General features: G+C 51.0%; 1 protein-coding gene across 7 annotated transcripts in view; it reads left to right on the forward strand.

The window, feature by feature from the left end:
- Nucleotides 1-408: 408 nt before the first annotated feature.
- NSMF (NMDA receptor synaptonuclear signaling and neuronal migration factor) overlaps nt 409-16,166 on the forward strand; it is a 49,485-nt gene continuing 33,727 nt past the window's right edge. For 5 of the 7 annotated variants that reach the window (XM_035341593.1, XM_035341598.1, XM_035341599.1 and 2 more), the window contains exons 1-2: nt 410-682; nt 8,399-8,460. In XM_035341593.1, coding sequence (XP_035197484.1) covers nt 588-682; nt 8,399-8,460 — 157 coding nt within the window. In that variant the 5' untranslated portion in view covers nt 410-587. Of the gene's footprint in view, nt 683-8,398; nt 8,461-16,166 lie in introns of all 7 variants that reach the window. The other 2 variants (XM_035341594.1, XM_035341595.1) reach the window with 2 other exon arrangements.

The raw sequence follows: 16,166 nt of genomic DNA on the forward strand, positions 1-16,166 counted from the left end.
GGGCCCAACTCGGGGTCCCCTCACGGCCCCGGCTCGGGGTGCGAGGGCGGTCTGTGGGAACCAACCCCCCCATAAACCCCCTGCTTTGGCCAGCGGCCACCTGCGGCCAGGGCGGCTCCGTTCCCCTCAGAGCAGGGCGGCGGCTCGAGGTCGAGCCGGCTGCAGGTGACGGAGCTGTTCCCTGCCGGGAGCCTGGGGAAGCGCCCCCCGATCTCGACCGTCCTCGGGGGCTGCAAATTCACCTCAGGTCCGAGCAGAAGCCGGCGGGGGCTCGGCGCAGGGACCCTTCCCGAGGGACTGCCCGGCCCGAGGCGTCCGCCGCCAGCCGCCAGGAGGAGGCGGGGGCGGAGGAGGGAGCCGGCGGCCAAATATAGCGGCGCTTCCTGGGCGGCGGGCAGCGCCCGGGCCCTCCCTCCTGCCGCAGTCAATGAGGAGGCAGCGGCCGCGGCGGAGCTCCGCACTCGCCGGGGGCAGCGCAGCGCGGCGGGGCGGGGAGGCTCGGGGGGCGCCGCCGCCGCGCCATGGCGGGGCGCTGAGGGAGCCGGCAGCCGGCCCCGCCGCGGCATGGGCAGCCGCGGGGTCGTGCGATGAGCGCTGCCCCCCGCGCGAATATGGGCACAGCAGTGTCCAAAAGGAAGACGCTGAGGAACGAGGCCATGTCGTCGGTGGCGGCTAAAGTGAGGTGGGTGGCGGCGGGGCGGGAACCACCCCGGGCTCGGTGCGCCGACCCCCGGGCCACGTCCTTCCCCCGGAGCCCTCGGGGAGCCCCTGCGGCCCCGCTGCGGCTGCCGGGCGCTCCCCGGCCGTGGGCGAGGTGAGCCGGAGCAGGGCTGCGGAGGGGCCGGGGGAGGGTTCGGCAGGGCCGGGTCCCGGTGCTCTCAGGGAACTGGGAGCACGGGCAGTGCCTCGCACGCCACCCGCGTGTCCGAGGGCAGAGTCGGCGGCTTTCTTCAAGGGGGCTCCTGCCTCTGAGTGGGGACCCACCCGCGTGGAAACCCGGACCCACCGCGTCTGCCCCCTCCCGCAGTGTCCTCAGCCGCCTCCCCGGCCGGCCGGGGGACTTGGGCTCCCCGCTGCGCCTGTCCTGGTTCCGCGCCGTTTGTCCTACAGTGCAGAATTCTGCTGATTGTCTGGTCCCGGTGCTCCTAGCCTCGAGCACAGGAGATCCTCGAAAATGCATCTGGGGCTTGGTCACGCTTAAGTTTACAAAGCTACCGCAGACGAGCTTTGTGCCCGTGCCCTTTGCCTGGAAGGACGGCAGTGACCCTTCTGCCACGCTGCGGCGAGCGTCACAGCACCTGGGGCACGGGCTCGGCGGCCAGCCGCTCCCCCAGCACGGCCCTGTAACCGGCAGGTCTGTCAGAGCCTGCTGCACCCAGGCGAGCTCCTTGCTGCTGAGAAAAATGGGAAGAAATAAACTTTTCAGCTGCGTTACATAACGCCTCCTTTGTGTTAGACAAAATTGCGTTAGAATAACCCGGAGTCGTGTGTAGGACTTGATGCGTGCTGCTGAGAGATCTCAGTCACCTCGCGGAGGCTATAGCTCAGCATTATGGCATCTCCGCTGTGCCAAAAGGAAGGATGTCGTCTTATGGCATGAGGGGAACGCATCCAAAGATGTCTATATGTTGCTGTGTGTTTGCGTTGTAAAGAAATCCATCGTTCAGAGTCTGGAGTGCATCTGGAGAAAGCTGTCCAGGCAGAACCTGGAACTTTTCCCGACGTTATGCTGCACCGTGTTCGTAACTGCAAACGTGAGTGCTTTCAATGGTGTTCAAAGACTTGGCAGTGAAATTCCCTTTGGCAGATGTCAGCCAAGTGGATGTAAAGAAATGACACAAAACGCACCATAAATGTTGTAATGGGGCTCTGGGAGTAGGATTAGACAGGCAGTCACACAAACAACGTATTCTGTAATAGGCGAGAAGATTTCAAATGGTAGTGTGGGTGTTCGAGAGCAGCGAACGCGCTTTGAATACAAATGCCCGCATCAGGATGGGCAGATACTACTCGTGTAGTGTCTTCTCTGCAGAGTCCAGGAGGTGTCTTGGGGGTTCTGGTCTGCCACATACCTGCTGCAGCTATCAGCACGCTGCCGCTATGTGGGAGCTCGGAGGTGCCTGGTGGTGGTTTGACCAGGAAGGTTGGGTGGGTGGGTTTGGGCTAGGGAATGTAAGGTCTCTGAGGGGTGTCTGTGCACATAGATTATGGCACTGGACAGGTGCTCCTCTGTCTCCACATTCATAACCTGCCTTAGAAATGCCTCACTATAAAAACCTTTGGGGAGGGCAGAAAACGTGTTGAGAGCTCAGTGGGTTGTAGCTTTGTGTGAAGAGGGTGTTGGTGGGGAGCAGGCGCTGCTGGTTTGCCTCCTGCCGCACCAGGCATCTCAGCCCTGGGCTTGTTCGGTCCCAGCCACCCTCGACATTTCTACAGCAGTGTCGATCTGCCCGCTGAAGGGCTTCCTCTTGGCTTCCTGGGGCAGGCACATCCTCTCTGCCCTGCCCTGGGTCCTCCTCCATGCATCCTACATGTCCTTCTTTATCTACAGAGAGGACTCTGCAGGACGGTAGGTAAGGCTACAGAGAGAGGCTACTCCGTCCTTCCCAGGAGGGCTGGGCACTTGGGTTACCTGCGCTGGTAACAGCACTGCAATGGTCGGGTCCCCTGCGCTTTTGTGTAGGCAGCTGTGGGATCCTGCTCTTGTGCTGCAGGAGATGCTCAGGGACTGTTTCTCTGCACATCCTGAGCTCTACCCTGTTAATATTTCACCTGAGGCAGGTGACTTTTTGAGAGGAGAAATCAGATCCTGAAATTTACTGTAAGTCCGAGCGCCCGCTAATATATTTTTATTATGCATGGCTGGAGTATGTGTGCGCATTTGCCCGTTTTACTGAGCAGGGAGCATCATTTGTTTGCTGTTGTGAGTAATGCGATTTAAGCAGAAGGTGCAAGCTCCCTAGATTCTTTAATTAAAATCTCTGCAGAGCATCTCAGGGGAGTCTCCTGTCCCAGGAGAATTAATTAAGCTCCATGCAGTTTGTTGTGCGTTAGTTCTTTTAAGTGGCTCTCAAAAATAATGGCGTAGTTGCTCGGTGTGAGTCCTGTTGAGGGCATCCGTGGTGCTGCCAGCTGTGGTCTCTGTAGCCTTGTCCTCTCAGAGAGCTGCAGCACAGTGCACCCATCCTGCGGCCGGCAACGCTCACCTGGTAGTAGTGTTTTGCTCGGGTTTGAGGTGCATGGACGTGAGATCTCGCTGTTGCCCTGCTTCCTTCCTGTGTGCTTTTTGGCCTTGCAGTTTTGGGGACACAACACAGGTGGCGGGGATGGCATGGTTGTCCTCGAGTCCTTGGTGCTGCCCCTCCGGCAGCTCCCCGACTGCTGCGGTTCTCCTCAGGGTCCTGGCCAAGAAGCATCTGACACACTCTCCTTGGTTTCCTTGGCATGCTTTCAAGGGCACAGATGATCCAAAGCCTTAAGAAATGGCCTGCCTCCCTCCTTGTAGCCTTGGCCCCTACAGAACAGTGCTGGCACCCCAGATGTGGCAATAAACCAAGTCTTTCCCTTCAGGTCCACTTTGCATGGCTCTGGCCTGCAGCTTTCCTTGGGGAGGGGGTGTTAGTGTGGGCAAGTAAGACAGGAGAGTTTTGCTGGGTGTTCCAGAAGCACCTCTCCTTGTTACAGTTAGCACAAGAAATGCATGAATTGAGCGTGTGCTTTGTCTTACCCAGGACCTTGGTGGCTGGTCCAAGGTACCCCTTGGAGGGAGGAGGATTTGATCGCACTTCCCCTCTGCTGACCAGAGGCGTCCAGAGGATGCTCTTAAACAAGGCCACAAAGATCTGGTTGCTGAGAAAGGGCATATCTTGTAATGCTGAATGTGTTCCTTGCCTCAGGTTTCTTACCACGTGAGTAATTTCTTGGCTGAGATCAGGGTTCTCCATGCAGTCTAGATTCCTTTTTTCTGACTGTGAATTTTCCTGTGAATGGTACAAACTCTTTCATGTTTCAGTTACGTTCTTCTTTATCTTCTTCCTGCTTTGTCCTCGTTCCTCCTGCCAGAGCTTTGTGAACATCGATTCCCCCAAGACTGTGGGGACTTTAAGTTTCATCAGTGACTTCCAATTTCCCTTTCTTGAATGAGAACTTTAAATTTTCCAGGTACGCAAATATGACAGAAGACTAATTTTTGTTGGGGAATTGTTACTATCGGGTTTAAACAACGTAGGCATCAACAGTCTGTAATGACTGCGCTGTTCTCTGTGGGCATGCTGTCGGTGTTCCCCTCCCTGCCTGGTGGCGATCAGGGCTGCTGCTGTAGGACGTGGGTCCTGCTGGGGCAGGAGGTCTCGCTCCCATGTTCCTGCGGTGCAGCACTGTCAGACACCGTCACAACAGATTCCTGCTCTGGGCAGTAAGTACTTCTGAGGACACATAAGAAGGTGGTGGATGTTCTTTATTTTCCTATATAATCCTCCCAAATACTCTAAGTATCGCTTATCCTGCAGCAGTGCTTGAAATGGAGTTATCACGGGGCTTTCATGTATCGCCGAGTGTTTCAATACACATTTTTTCCTCTCAGTTCAGTGTCAGTTTAGCAGAGTGCATAAATTTGTGTGCATCAATTTCTCAGAGCTGCCAGTAGGCATCAAGGCCCCCTCTATCCTGTTGATGTGATTATTTCAGAGACATAAAGGCTATTCCATGCTCATCACGTTGTAATTGATATCTCTGTTATTTGGCCGCTTTCCTCCTTCTAGCAAATGTTTGTCTAAATTTCTGTGCTTCGTTACAAGCTCTCAGTCTGTTTTTCTTCCAGACCTGAGTCCAGCTTTGGCACCTAGTGTACCATGAGTACTGAGAAACACCCGCAGAGGGGCAGCTGCTTTTGCTGCCAGTGTCGCACTACCCCATCCCACCCTGTGCAGCCTGGAAGTCATTCTGATGGAGAAGCAGCCTGAGAAGATGGTAGCGTTCCCTCTGAGGCAGCGGCAGTCTTGTTTTTGCTGGTTACGGTCAATAGCTCAGCGTACAGAGGCAGCGGTCCCTGCTTGGTGTCCTGCTAAACCACACTGTACTGGCTGTGTTGTGTGCAGGTCTGATCTGCCACCAAAATGAAAACCTCCCTCTAGATGAGTCAGGGCTGAACTTGTCATGCCATCAGCTGACTACATCTCAGTATTACCTGCTCATTTGTATGCTGCCTTCGCAGGGTTATAGCTCATCTGCCGTGTATCTGTGAGGCACCTTGCGCTTCATGTCACTTGGGTGAAGCAGGTTTCCTTCTTTTCTCTCTTACAAGTTAACTTGTCCCTGGGTGTCTCGACTCTGAGCCCAGCTGGATGGTTTCTGTCCAATGCCACGAGTAGGCTCGATGGACTTTGGCGGTGGTGCCTGTGATAGAGGGGCAGAACTGAGCTTAGAGAAAACTGATCGTGCAGCCTGCGTTAATACTGTGTGCTGATAAAAAGAATGGGGTGAATAGAGCAGTTACCATCTGTCTGGATTTTGCTCTGACTTTATTTTGATTGTGTCAGCAGAGAGCCGAGGAGATGAAGTAAATGGCACACTGATAATAGTGGCAACTGGGGTGGCGGAGCACAGCGAGGCAGCGAAGGAGCACAAAAGGCTTGGCAAAGCAAGGCCAGGCATAAGGAGCAAGCGTGGCCATCAGAGTGCCCCTGGCAAAGGGCACACGCAGACATCTGTGGGAGATCAGCTGAGGCACAGCCAAGGAGAAGCCGATGGCACATGGGAGGCAGGAATGTAGAAGGGAACCACTGAGATAATAGGCAAAAAATTAGTCAGAAGTTTGGAGTGTAATTGGCTGGAAAACCCCCGATGCACACTGTTCTGTGCGGGCTTCTCTGGCTCATTGGCTGTCACTGGAGAACTGTGATCGAGTGTCCCTGGTCGTTTGCTTGTGGGTTGGCCAGCAGCATGCAAGAGCAGTGCAGCAGCAGGACCACAGCTGCAGGCTCAGCCTGGCATCAGCCGCAGCGTTTTGAGTAGCTCTGTGTTCCTCGACTGGGCTTCTGCTCTGTGAGGAGGGCTCTGGGCAGTTGCCTGTTGTCAGGGGGCTCTGGCGTGCAGGATTTAACCCTGCTGCCTGGGGAAATGGGAGGCTCCAGAGCACCTTTAAACTCGTGCTCTGGTTCTGAGCGACGCTGCTCTTGCTGTGGAACGAGTGGGGTGGAGGGCGGCAGCGCTTCCCTGCCTCCATGTTAGCCGCTTGCAGGTCGGGAGCCCACAGTCTGCAAGCGAAGGAAGAAGCCTTGGTTCAGATTTTAGGGCAGCTGGGTTGGCAGAGATGAGAGGAGTATAGCAATAGATGCTCTTGGAGCTTTTGAACTAGTTACAAACTAAGTTTTATCTTCATAGTTCAGAATATATTTATGCATAAATCCCTGTGCTCTCTCACTGATAATCTGCTCATTATTATTGTTCTCAATGGAGTGACTGATGATGCACAAGAGAAACTTCAAAGTCTTTTCCAAGGATAGAAGTGTCCCGTTGTCCTCACTGAAGGAATGTTGGAAGTCCCTAGCCCAGCCTTCTGCTGGAAGCAAGGCTATTTTCAGCGCTAAGTGAGACCAGCCGTGGCTTCTGGCTGAGCCTTAGCCCCTTTTGAGCTGGAGTGGAGAGCAGCTCAGGAGGAGAGCCATGGCCTGGTGGTGCCATGCTCCAGCTCCCAGATTTGCGTTTGTCTGTTGTCCCAAGACCAAGTCCTGCGTCTTGCCTTGATGGAAAGGTAATGGGGACAAGGAACAGCCATGAGGCACTTGTCCTCACAGGTGGGTGAACCATGACAGTCATCCCTTTGTGCTTTGTAGACTGCTGCCCTAATTGTACAGCTCCTCCGTGTGACACAGCCTGTGTGTGACCGTCTTGGGGGTGCGTAGGCACTGGGCAAGACAGTTTGGGCAACTGTCACCCCAGGCTGGTGTCTAAAGGTACAGCCTGGTACTAGACGGGCAGGAGTCTAGAAACAGAAGAGCCTCAGCTCCATATGTTAGCCTATAATGACGCAGAGGTTAAACCTTGCTTCTTGCACAGCTCCAGCTGCACTGCTCCAAAGCGTTTTGCACTTGGCTGTGCTGAAGTTCAGTCCCAGAGAGATTAAATTGCTCTCTTTCTTCATCATTCATATCGATCCCCTTTGCTGGCTGTGGATGACAAATGGACTTCCCACTCCATCCAGCCCTAGTCGCTATGGGAGATAGCTTTTAGCTTTTGTCCCTTTGGGAGGGGACGTACAAAAGCAGTAGGAGAAAATCCTGGCTACCCAGACTGGGATATAGTGCGGCGCTGGGTAGCAGAAGGTTGTTTTGGAGGTCAAAGCCCTTCTGCACTTAGGCATTGAGTGGCCTTTCTGAGCATGGCCTGTTGGTGCACCTTGAGCTGGAGGGGGGTTTTCTGTGGCTGAGCACCCCTGAAGGAGCAGGCTGGTGGACATGATGCTGTGACACGAAGAGTCTTCCCTATTGCCACGTCTTCATCACCTCCCCCTGCAAGAGGTGCCAGTGTGCTCGCAGGCTGAGAGTACTCATCTTGGCTTCCCACGGAGGGGGGTGCCTGTTTGATCCCGCTGTCTGCGAGCCTCCACCCAGTGTTACATTGGGGAGTGCATGCCTTGACCTTCCCTTTCATGTGTGGGCTGAACGCAGAAAGCTTTTTCCAGGTTGGAATATTCATAGGTTTGCTGTCTTACGTGGGCCTTGATGTGTAATGAGGGTTAAGCTCACCCTGCCTGGCTGAGTGTGCATATATTTCAGTAAAATCAGTCATCCGTGGGACCTAAATCCATCGGAGAACAGGGAACTGCTTTTGTGGAGTCTCTCACATAAGGTTGTCCAGTAATCTTGATGCAGTTAGTGCTTGAGAATTTAGGGTCAAGGCAGGTGAAATGGGTGTTAGCATGAATATCTGAGCTGTGATTGCTCACAGATGGGAGCATCCAGAACCAGAGCAGAAAGGCAGGCTGGGGTGATAGTTGGGCTGGAGATACCTTCTCCCCTGGGCTTCAGGGAGGAGCGTCGCTCAGGGTGGCTGGAGGCAGTGGTCCAGTTCCTAGCTGGGAGATAAGGGCACCACAGAAATTAGACCAAGCTTAGCACAGGTGCATTTCATCATTTTCAGTCTTAGCAGAGAAATTGAAGACTAAACCAGTCCTGTCTTTGTAATCCAACTCTGTTTAAGGAAATGCTCTGGCCAGGGGAAAACTGAGGCGCATTAATGGAGTAGCCTGCACTGTTACTGAAGCTTGTTTAAGTTGGTGTCACCTGAAGCTGAGGGAAAGCAGCAGTGTGTATTGAACTGTTCCTTCTTTCTTTGGCATTTAACCATTACTCATCTCTTTTTCTCTTCTTGCTGCCTTCTGTGGTGCTTGGATCTGCAGAGCGGCAAGGGCTTTTGGAGAGTATCTTTCACAAAACCACCCCGAAGGCAGAAATGGCTCAGGTAAGAGTTTGCAGACATGCGTTGTTTCTATCTGTATGTGCATGCACCTATTTATTAATAGGCCTAAGAATTAAAGTACATTGATTTATCATAAAGGGTTAGTGTGAGATCTCGGCTGCAGAGAGACAGGAGTCACCCTCTGGATCTGTGTGACCTCCTGGAGGAGGAAAGGCAGTTTGGTGACCCAAGTGTTGGGTGGGCTGTGGGGACAAGTTCAGTCTTAGTGGAGCTGTCCTTGTCCCCTGTCATAAACTTGCCCCTAGAGCTGATGTCCTTGGAAGAAACTTAAGCTGAAGAATGAAAGACCACACTGCACAAGACTTCTGCACTGGTTTGTCACTCTTAGGTCTTAATTTCACTGAGGAATAAAAAAAAAAGTAATTTCTGATGTGTTAGCTGACTTGCGTAGTATGTGTTCTGCAATCTGTCTTTGCTGGCAAAGGTAACCTTTGGATTTGTTCCCAGGGTTTGCTTCAGCAGGGGTTAAAAAGCCATTTGCCTCCTCTAGCTGAGGACACCAGCATATGCTAGCTAATGTGTTAATTCTTTAGATACAGAAATTGTCCCTGTCAGCCTATGATGAGTTCTACTTGATGGACAGGGGGGCATGAGAGAAACTCACTTGTCTTGTAACAGGGCTGCGCCTTCTCAGTGAGGAAAGAAAATGTTTTGCAGGCATTAAATTCACTACAAAAATCCATTAGAAAATCCTGTGGAATCCATAGAAAATCCTGTGTGAACGGATAATAGTTTGTTCTATAACATTAACAACTTTATCCCCTGTAAGAGTTTCAGATAGAATGCAATGCAGAGTGACGTTACCATCTTATGTAAACCATAAATATGTTTTTATTTAGACCTCTACAGGCAGGAAAAGCTTCTTACTCAGAGAGCAAGCCCGGTCACTCCAGTGTGTGACAGCCTGGTGAAGGAGTCCTTTCCTTTTTTCTTAAGATCTGCGCTGATGACCTTCAAGTTGTCCTTGGCCGAGTTGTGCTAGCTTTGTGAATGGAAGGGCTTTTACACAATGCACTGCTGTTTTCTTGGATTTTTTTTTTCAGGCTTGGAAAACTCCAGTGACACATTACTTGTTAACAGCATTTGATCTAAGAACAACCTGTGGTGATGGGGGAGAAGAAAGGGTAGGAAAAGGTTGGGGTTTAATGTAGCTGAGATGAGGAGTCTGAGGCAGAAGGAAGGAGAGGGTTGGACAGACTGCAGAGGCAGATCTGAGGAGACTTTCCAGAATGGCAAAAGCAGACTCTATGGTGGCCATTTCTGCAGCTGCTTCTGTCAGCTGGAGCCTTTGCTCATCCTTTCCTGCAGGCAAAACAAGAATTCCTTTTTGAATGCAAGTGAATTTAGTTGCCATAGTTAAGAATCGAGCAGAGACAGGTACATGTGCATATACCAAAATTCTTATGGGATCTGTCAGTATTAAATTGGAAATAAATCAGTAAAATTCCCTAGAAATGACTCTGAATGCTTACAGAAGAAAAAAAAATCACTTCTAAAGTCATCTTTTGAAATTCTGCAGCATATAATTTAACACAGTCTGTAGCATTTCTTTATAAATAACTATGGTAGGAAGGCTGCTATTCTATGAAAACGTTGAATGTAGAAAATCTGTCTCCCTTTTGTTCACCCCAGTTGTGCAGTAAGAGAGAACTCAACTCTTTCCTTCCTGCAGAAATTCCATGCATCTCAGTGTTGTTTGCAACTTTCTGAACACTTCACCTTTGGCTCAGCAGAGTGCTTAAGCTGTACGATTAGCTTCGATCCGATGACTCCCACGGAACAAATGAAGGATGTCTTCGACACTAGTTGAAGATGTAGCACATATCTAGGAGTACCTGAATCTGCTCCAACTCGCCAGCTGGGCTGAAGGGAGCAGGGAAGAAGCACTGTCGTGGCTGCACACGCCCACTGGTATCCTGTAGTTAATCCCACTTGTGTGTGTTGGTGGCTTAGATCCAGGAAGCTCAGCACACTGAAGAACAGAGCCCTCAGTGCCTGTATGTCTCTGCTGGTAGTGCTCTGGGCTTTTACTGTGTTTTACCTGATGGCACAGGTCTGTGTTCTGCTGTGATAACCCCAGGTGTATGTGTGGCTGCTCCCTGTGCTGTCAGCAGACTGTGGCAGGGATTAAGGCTCTAGCCTAAATGTGAATGGAAGGAGACAGGCCTTGACTTAAGTAGTTTATTGTCCGAAAAAGGAAAAAAAAAAAACAAAAACAAACAAACAAACAAAAAAAAAACACCAAGAACAAAAAAACCTTTTAAGCAGCTACTGAGTGGCGTTTCAAGTCATTGTTGAATGCAGTGAGGGAGCGGGATGGTGGTCCTTGAGGAGGAGGAGGAAGGGCAAAGTGACAGAGCCATCAGTGGGACAGCAGAGAAGGAGGGAAGGGCAGGATCCTCCTCTTCTGCGGATCCAGGAGGTAGAACCTCTTCTCTCCCTGCAGAGGGGCTGGCAAAGGGACGAGTCCTCATGCAGAAAACAAGATGGGTGTGAGTCCGGGATTCCAATGCTTTTGCTGCTTTACCTGTTGATTCAGCTCCTAGGCAGAAGGGAGGAGCTCTAACTCCCCGGGCAGACACAGGAGATCCACCATCTGTGTGGAGATGCCAAGTGTGCAGAGGCTGCCTCAAATTACTCCATTTTTGCTGCACGTTGTTCTCCGAGGATCATCCATTCTGGTTTGACTTTTGTATATTTTGTATATTTAAAGGGGATGATGTAACAGCTTTTGCAGTCCCACCTCTTACTTCACATTGCCCTACAGATCAAAGAGTTTTTTTCTTTGGTGGTAAGTTTTATGCCCCAGAGTCTATCTCTAGTGGCTCCTTTGGAGTGCATGTGTGTGTGCATGTGGCAGAATGGCTTTGAGAAGTTAGTAACAGAGAACTTCAGAGGGATTGTATAGCAGTAGGATGGGCCAGCTGCAGTGTCTGAGCATTTTAATGAGGGGTGATTTACTTGCAAGGCAGTTTGACTTCTGTTTTCAATAAAATTGCACTCTGTCCATGATTTACTTCTGTCGCTAGGGCAGTGGGTACAGAATTGAACGTAGCGCAAGACATAGAGGACTGCGGGGTGTAGCAAGAAAAGGGTGGGGGAGAGTATTGTTGGTTATGGTTTCTGATTCTTCCTGATGTGAGGCCTGAGAACTTCATGGATTAGAAACAATGTGTAACTAGCCCTGGGAACTCATTGATGTCTTATTCTGGAGGAGGTTTTTCCAGGTGCCTTGGGAGGAACACTTACCTCTTCTCCTCCTGCTTGGCTTGGGGTACTCTGACTGTGTTCTGTCTGGTTATAGCACAGGTGGCAATATACTGTTTTATTCTCTTTGCTTCCCTTTTGCAGCAGGCCTGGCAGTGGGGTATGTGTTGCTGTCAGAGGACTTGGCCCCTGGGGATTGTTCAGTGTTTTTTTCCCATTGATCCTTAGGTTATTTTGTGGAACTGGGGGGGGGGAGGGGGGTGGTGGGAAGAGGGTTGGGCTCAGCTGCAGCTGAAAAGACATGGATCTGTTAAGGGTCTGGTGCAGAGGTGTTGATGCATCTCCTGCCTCTATTCTTTGCTGCCTTATTCATGTAGACTGAAGGTCTGGAAGGGCTCCCAAGACGAGTGCTCTCCTGCATTCAGCATTCATTCTGACTACAGCGCTGTTGTCTGAGACCTTCCTGACTCTTGTAGCTTTCTGGCACCTTCCAGAGACTTTCCATCTTGTCTGTGGAATGACTTTAGTGTAGGAGTGAGTGTCCCTAGGGACAGACCTAGAAGACTGACAGGGAAAAGGATTAAAATGTTGTAAAAGGTGAATGTAAAAAAGCTGGAGATAGTAAAATGTGTAAGAAATAATCACTCAGAGATTCACGAGTGCTCATGGGATAAAGACTTTTGGAGATTCCCAGAGTCTCCTTCTCCCATTGTAAGCATCAGAGACCCCTACACTGAGGTACCAGTTTAAATTCCTTTATACCCATGTACTGGAACCATGAGGGGAAGCAGATGCCCAGGACGTGGGGCAATAAAGTTAAAATTGATGGCAAGTGGAGCACTTGAGATACCTCCTCCTGCCTGGGGTGAGCAGTGATGAATCCCAGTGAGGTGGGATTCAGGTGCAAGGATCCTTTGCAGAGGGAAGGAAGGAGCTGTGCTGGTGCTTCTTAAGCAGGCAGCTTCTGTTTTGCTGAGCTGGGTTGTTTGGAGGGCAGCTGCTGCTGCCAGAGCACTGGGGCTGTCTCTGGAGGGTGCAGTGCTGGGCTGCCCCACTGTGGGCTGCTTGCTGTGGGCAAGTTGTATGTGAAAAGCTCTGGGAGCAAGGGAGAGAAAGATCCCAGCAAGTAAAAGGTGTGCGTAGCGCTGCAGAGGTGATGGGCCTTGGGCCAGAGCTGCCTAGCAGATCTTGACTCAAATTCGCTGTGGTTATTAGCAAAAACAGTGTGAGTACTCCACGTGCTTTGCATCAGCACAGACCAAAACGGATCGTTACCTGAAACTGGAAGAAGCTTCTTTTTAAGTTCAAAGAAGCCATCTTTGCTTCTTACCTTTATTTGTGCACAACGTTTCAGCCAGCGGTGAAAACACTGAAAACATAAGGAGAAATGGGCAGCTCACAGCCTTCCCCAAGCCAGACAGCAATGGGTAATGATGGTGAGAGAAGGCTGCTGAGGCTGCCATGCCATGTGCACATGCTTCACGGAAGCAAATGCCTGTGTTCATACCCTGACCTTTGCTGCTTCAGGGGAACAGGTGTGTGTGTGTGCGTGGAGGGCAGCAGCCATGTGGCAGAGAGGTTTCATGCTGTCAGGAACTTACAGTAGGCTTCTCACACTGCCAGGAACTCTCAGTGAGCTGGAGAAGCTCCAGTGCGAGGCTTTGCAGGTGCTTCAGGTCTAGTGAGCACCCTGTGAGCTGTGCTTTCAATGAAGCTGGGGCTGTGGTCTAAGAGGGACCTTTGAGCCGCTGTTTGGGCCATGGGGCTGCCGGTGGGGCCTGATTCAGGGTAAGTTTGCCTTTTTCTCCATGGCTTCCCCTGTTCCCCGGATGGGTCCCAGCCGTGGGCCTGGCCCTGCAGCCTGGCCTGCTGCAGGGGTGGGGTGGGGATGCTAAATCTCATCCCAGCAGGTTTTGGGCTGCTTCTGGCATCAGCCTGCACAGGTGTGGTGTGGATGTGTCCTAAACCTGGCTCAGAATGTGTTGGTGCCCATGAGGTGACTGGGAACGGAGGTCAGGGAGTTCCCATGGAAATGCGGAGGCGCCGGCGGTAGCTGCCTTCTGCTCCCTGGGTCGTGCCTCGCAGGAACCACTTCATCTGCTCGTGCTGATGTTACAGGCCCAGATAGGAGGCTCCTGAGAGTAACCGTGAGGCAACGCCAGCAACATTCACTTGTTTTCTAGACCCATTTCAGCTCATAAAAGTCTGTTTGGAACCATTTTGTCATATTTAAGTGACCGCCATTTCTCGCAGAGCTGTTCCCTCGCAGAAGCAGGCCTTGCCTTTTCCTGTGGATTTGCTGAGAAGTGCGTGCAGTCGGGGTCAGAGCACCCGGTAACATCATGGCGGGGCTGGCTTGGTCAGCCTCCATAACCCCATGCTGAGCATTGCCCTTGTCACAGCCATGATGCTCTTGTCTCTAACCAGCAGCTCACCAGCTACCGAGCAGCTAAAATGCTTCTCTGACTTGTTAATAATTGTTGCCTCCTTCTTAATCTCCCTGCCTCATGTTTCAATATTTGGAATAAGTTTCCTGTTTTATCTTTTTTACCACAACTGTTCAGCCCTGCAGGGTGGTGCAGTCAGCTGCCCGTCCGTCCCTGAGCTGGCTGGGACGCGATGCGGTACGTTAGCAGTTTTGGGAAGGACAGAGCTGACACGGTGGGGAGCTTTGTGTTGCAGCTACAATGCCGCCTCTGTGCCCCATGAGGAGAAGACCTGACAGTGTCATAGCAGCCCTGAGGGCAGCGGCAGGCATATGGGATGCATCAGAACTGAAACTGTAGGAGAACCTGCTCAGCCTTGCTGCTTGAAAAGCTGTTACTCTATTTGCAGTGCCGTAGGCTCTAGCCAGCTCACCCATCTGCACTCTCATTGAAGGTATCACCTGGGCTCCTTCTGGTGTAAAATAAAAATAATAAAAATAAGTGTGTTAATCTCATTTCTCCTACTGTAAACAATACTGCAAGTCCATCTTGTGTACATCTGAAATCTTTCTATTCATTTTCAGGTGCAGAGAGGTCTAGCTGAGGTGGTCTAGAAGGGAAGAGGGAACTGGCTCTCTGAACTGTATTTTTCTGAGATGACAGATGTATTTTTAATGGAGTTTATCTAGATTCCCCTTTGTTACTCTGCTTCCAGTGCTGGAGCTGAGGTTTTAAATCTAAGGTGCTTTAATCATCAGTTTGGCTGCTAAAAACAGTAATAAATTTGGGGCTATTTTTTTTAAGCTTCTGTCTATGCCTTGTGGATATATTCTGCCTTGATTTATAAACTTCTCATCCCACGAGGTTACAAGGCAGCCTGTATCAGATACGAGTTTGGCTCAGTGAGCATCTCCACTGCTGTGAACAGGCATCAGTCAGCTGAGGCTTATCCCAGCGTGTTACCTCTTCTCTAGAAATGCCCTGCAAAAGCCTTTTATTGGTTACCTGGATCAGGGCATGTGCTCGAAATACTCGCAATACATTGTTTAGCATTCAGTAACTATCTAAGAGTAATTAAGTGCCTACTCATCAGGAACTGAATGCTCCAAAAATATGGATTCTTTTCTTCCCCAAGGTATTGCAAATTAACCAATACGGATCACCACTGCTGTCAGCGGCTGTGTGTTTGGCCATGCATATTCTCTAATGACTGCATTGGGCAGTGCTGTGTGCAAGATGGAGAAATAAAGACCATAAAGGAGCAAGTGAAGCCAGTGAGAAATGCATTCAAGCAAATTGCAAGAGAAGTGAGAGGTGGGTTGGCTCCCAGGACTGGACTGCTGAGCCCCCAGCTCTGGACAGGCTGTTAGACTTAGCCTAGGTGGACATGGAAGCAATGAAAATATGATGTGGATGTTTGTTACCAGTAGACGTGTGATAAGCACTGAAAAACGTGTTGGTCTGCTTATATCCCTGCATCTTGCTGTTAAATATCTCAGGCACAACAAATCCTTGTAGAACCCAAATATGGATGAAAAGAAATCCGCTTAAGAGCCCTGATTTGTCTGCTCCAAGGTAGTGTTGCAGCTGTGCAAGACAAACATGCTGCTGCTGAAAGCAGTCGGGAGAGCAGCGTTGTTCCTGGGGAGGGCACAGTGCCCTGGGCTGGCGTGGCAGCGTGGGGGAGCAGCTGGCAGTGGGAGAGGTGGCAAGAGCAACGTGCGAGTGAAGTGGAACGGAGCAGCAGTAACCAGGCAGAGCGTGTTAACAGCAGTCTGCTTCAGCTGGCTCTTGTAAGGCAATTCCAGTTATTGCTGAAGTCCCCTGTTACGGTTTCTCAGTTCTTTTCACTAACCATCCCTGTGCCTCTGATTTAATTCAGCATTGATTTCTGGACCAGCTGGGCTTCTTCTCTACCCAAAGCAAACTATTAACCTTAAATGCCATGGTGGAAGCAATTGCAGTGCTCTGGCACCTGGATGCAGTTCATTGCAAGGATACATAAGGGAACTAGTCACTTTTACCTGGTAACATCTCATGTGCTGGTGCACATGA

The sequence above is a fragment of the Oxyura jamaicensis genome, chromosome 17, assembly GCF_011077185.1.
Source record: "Oxyura jamaicensis isolate SHBP4307 breed ruddy duck chromosome 17, BPBGC_Ojam_1.0, whole genome shotgun sequence".
Classification (NCBI taxonomy): Eukaryota; Metazoa; Chordata; class Aves; order Anseriformes; family Anatidae; genus Oxyura; species Oxyura jamaicensis.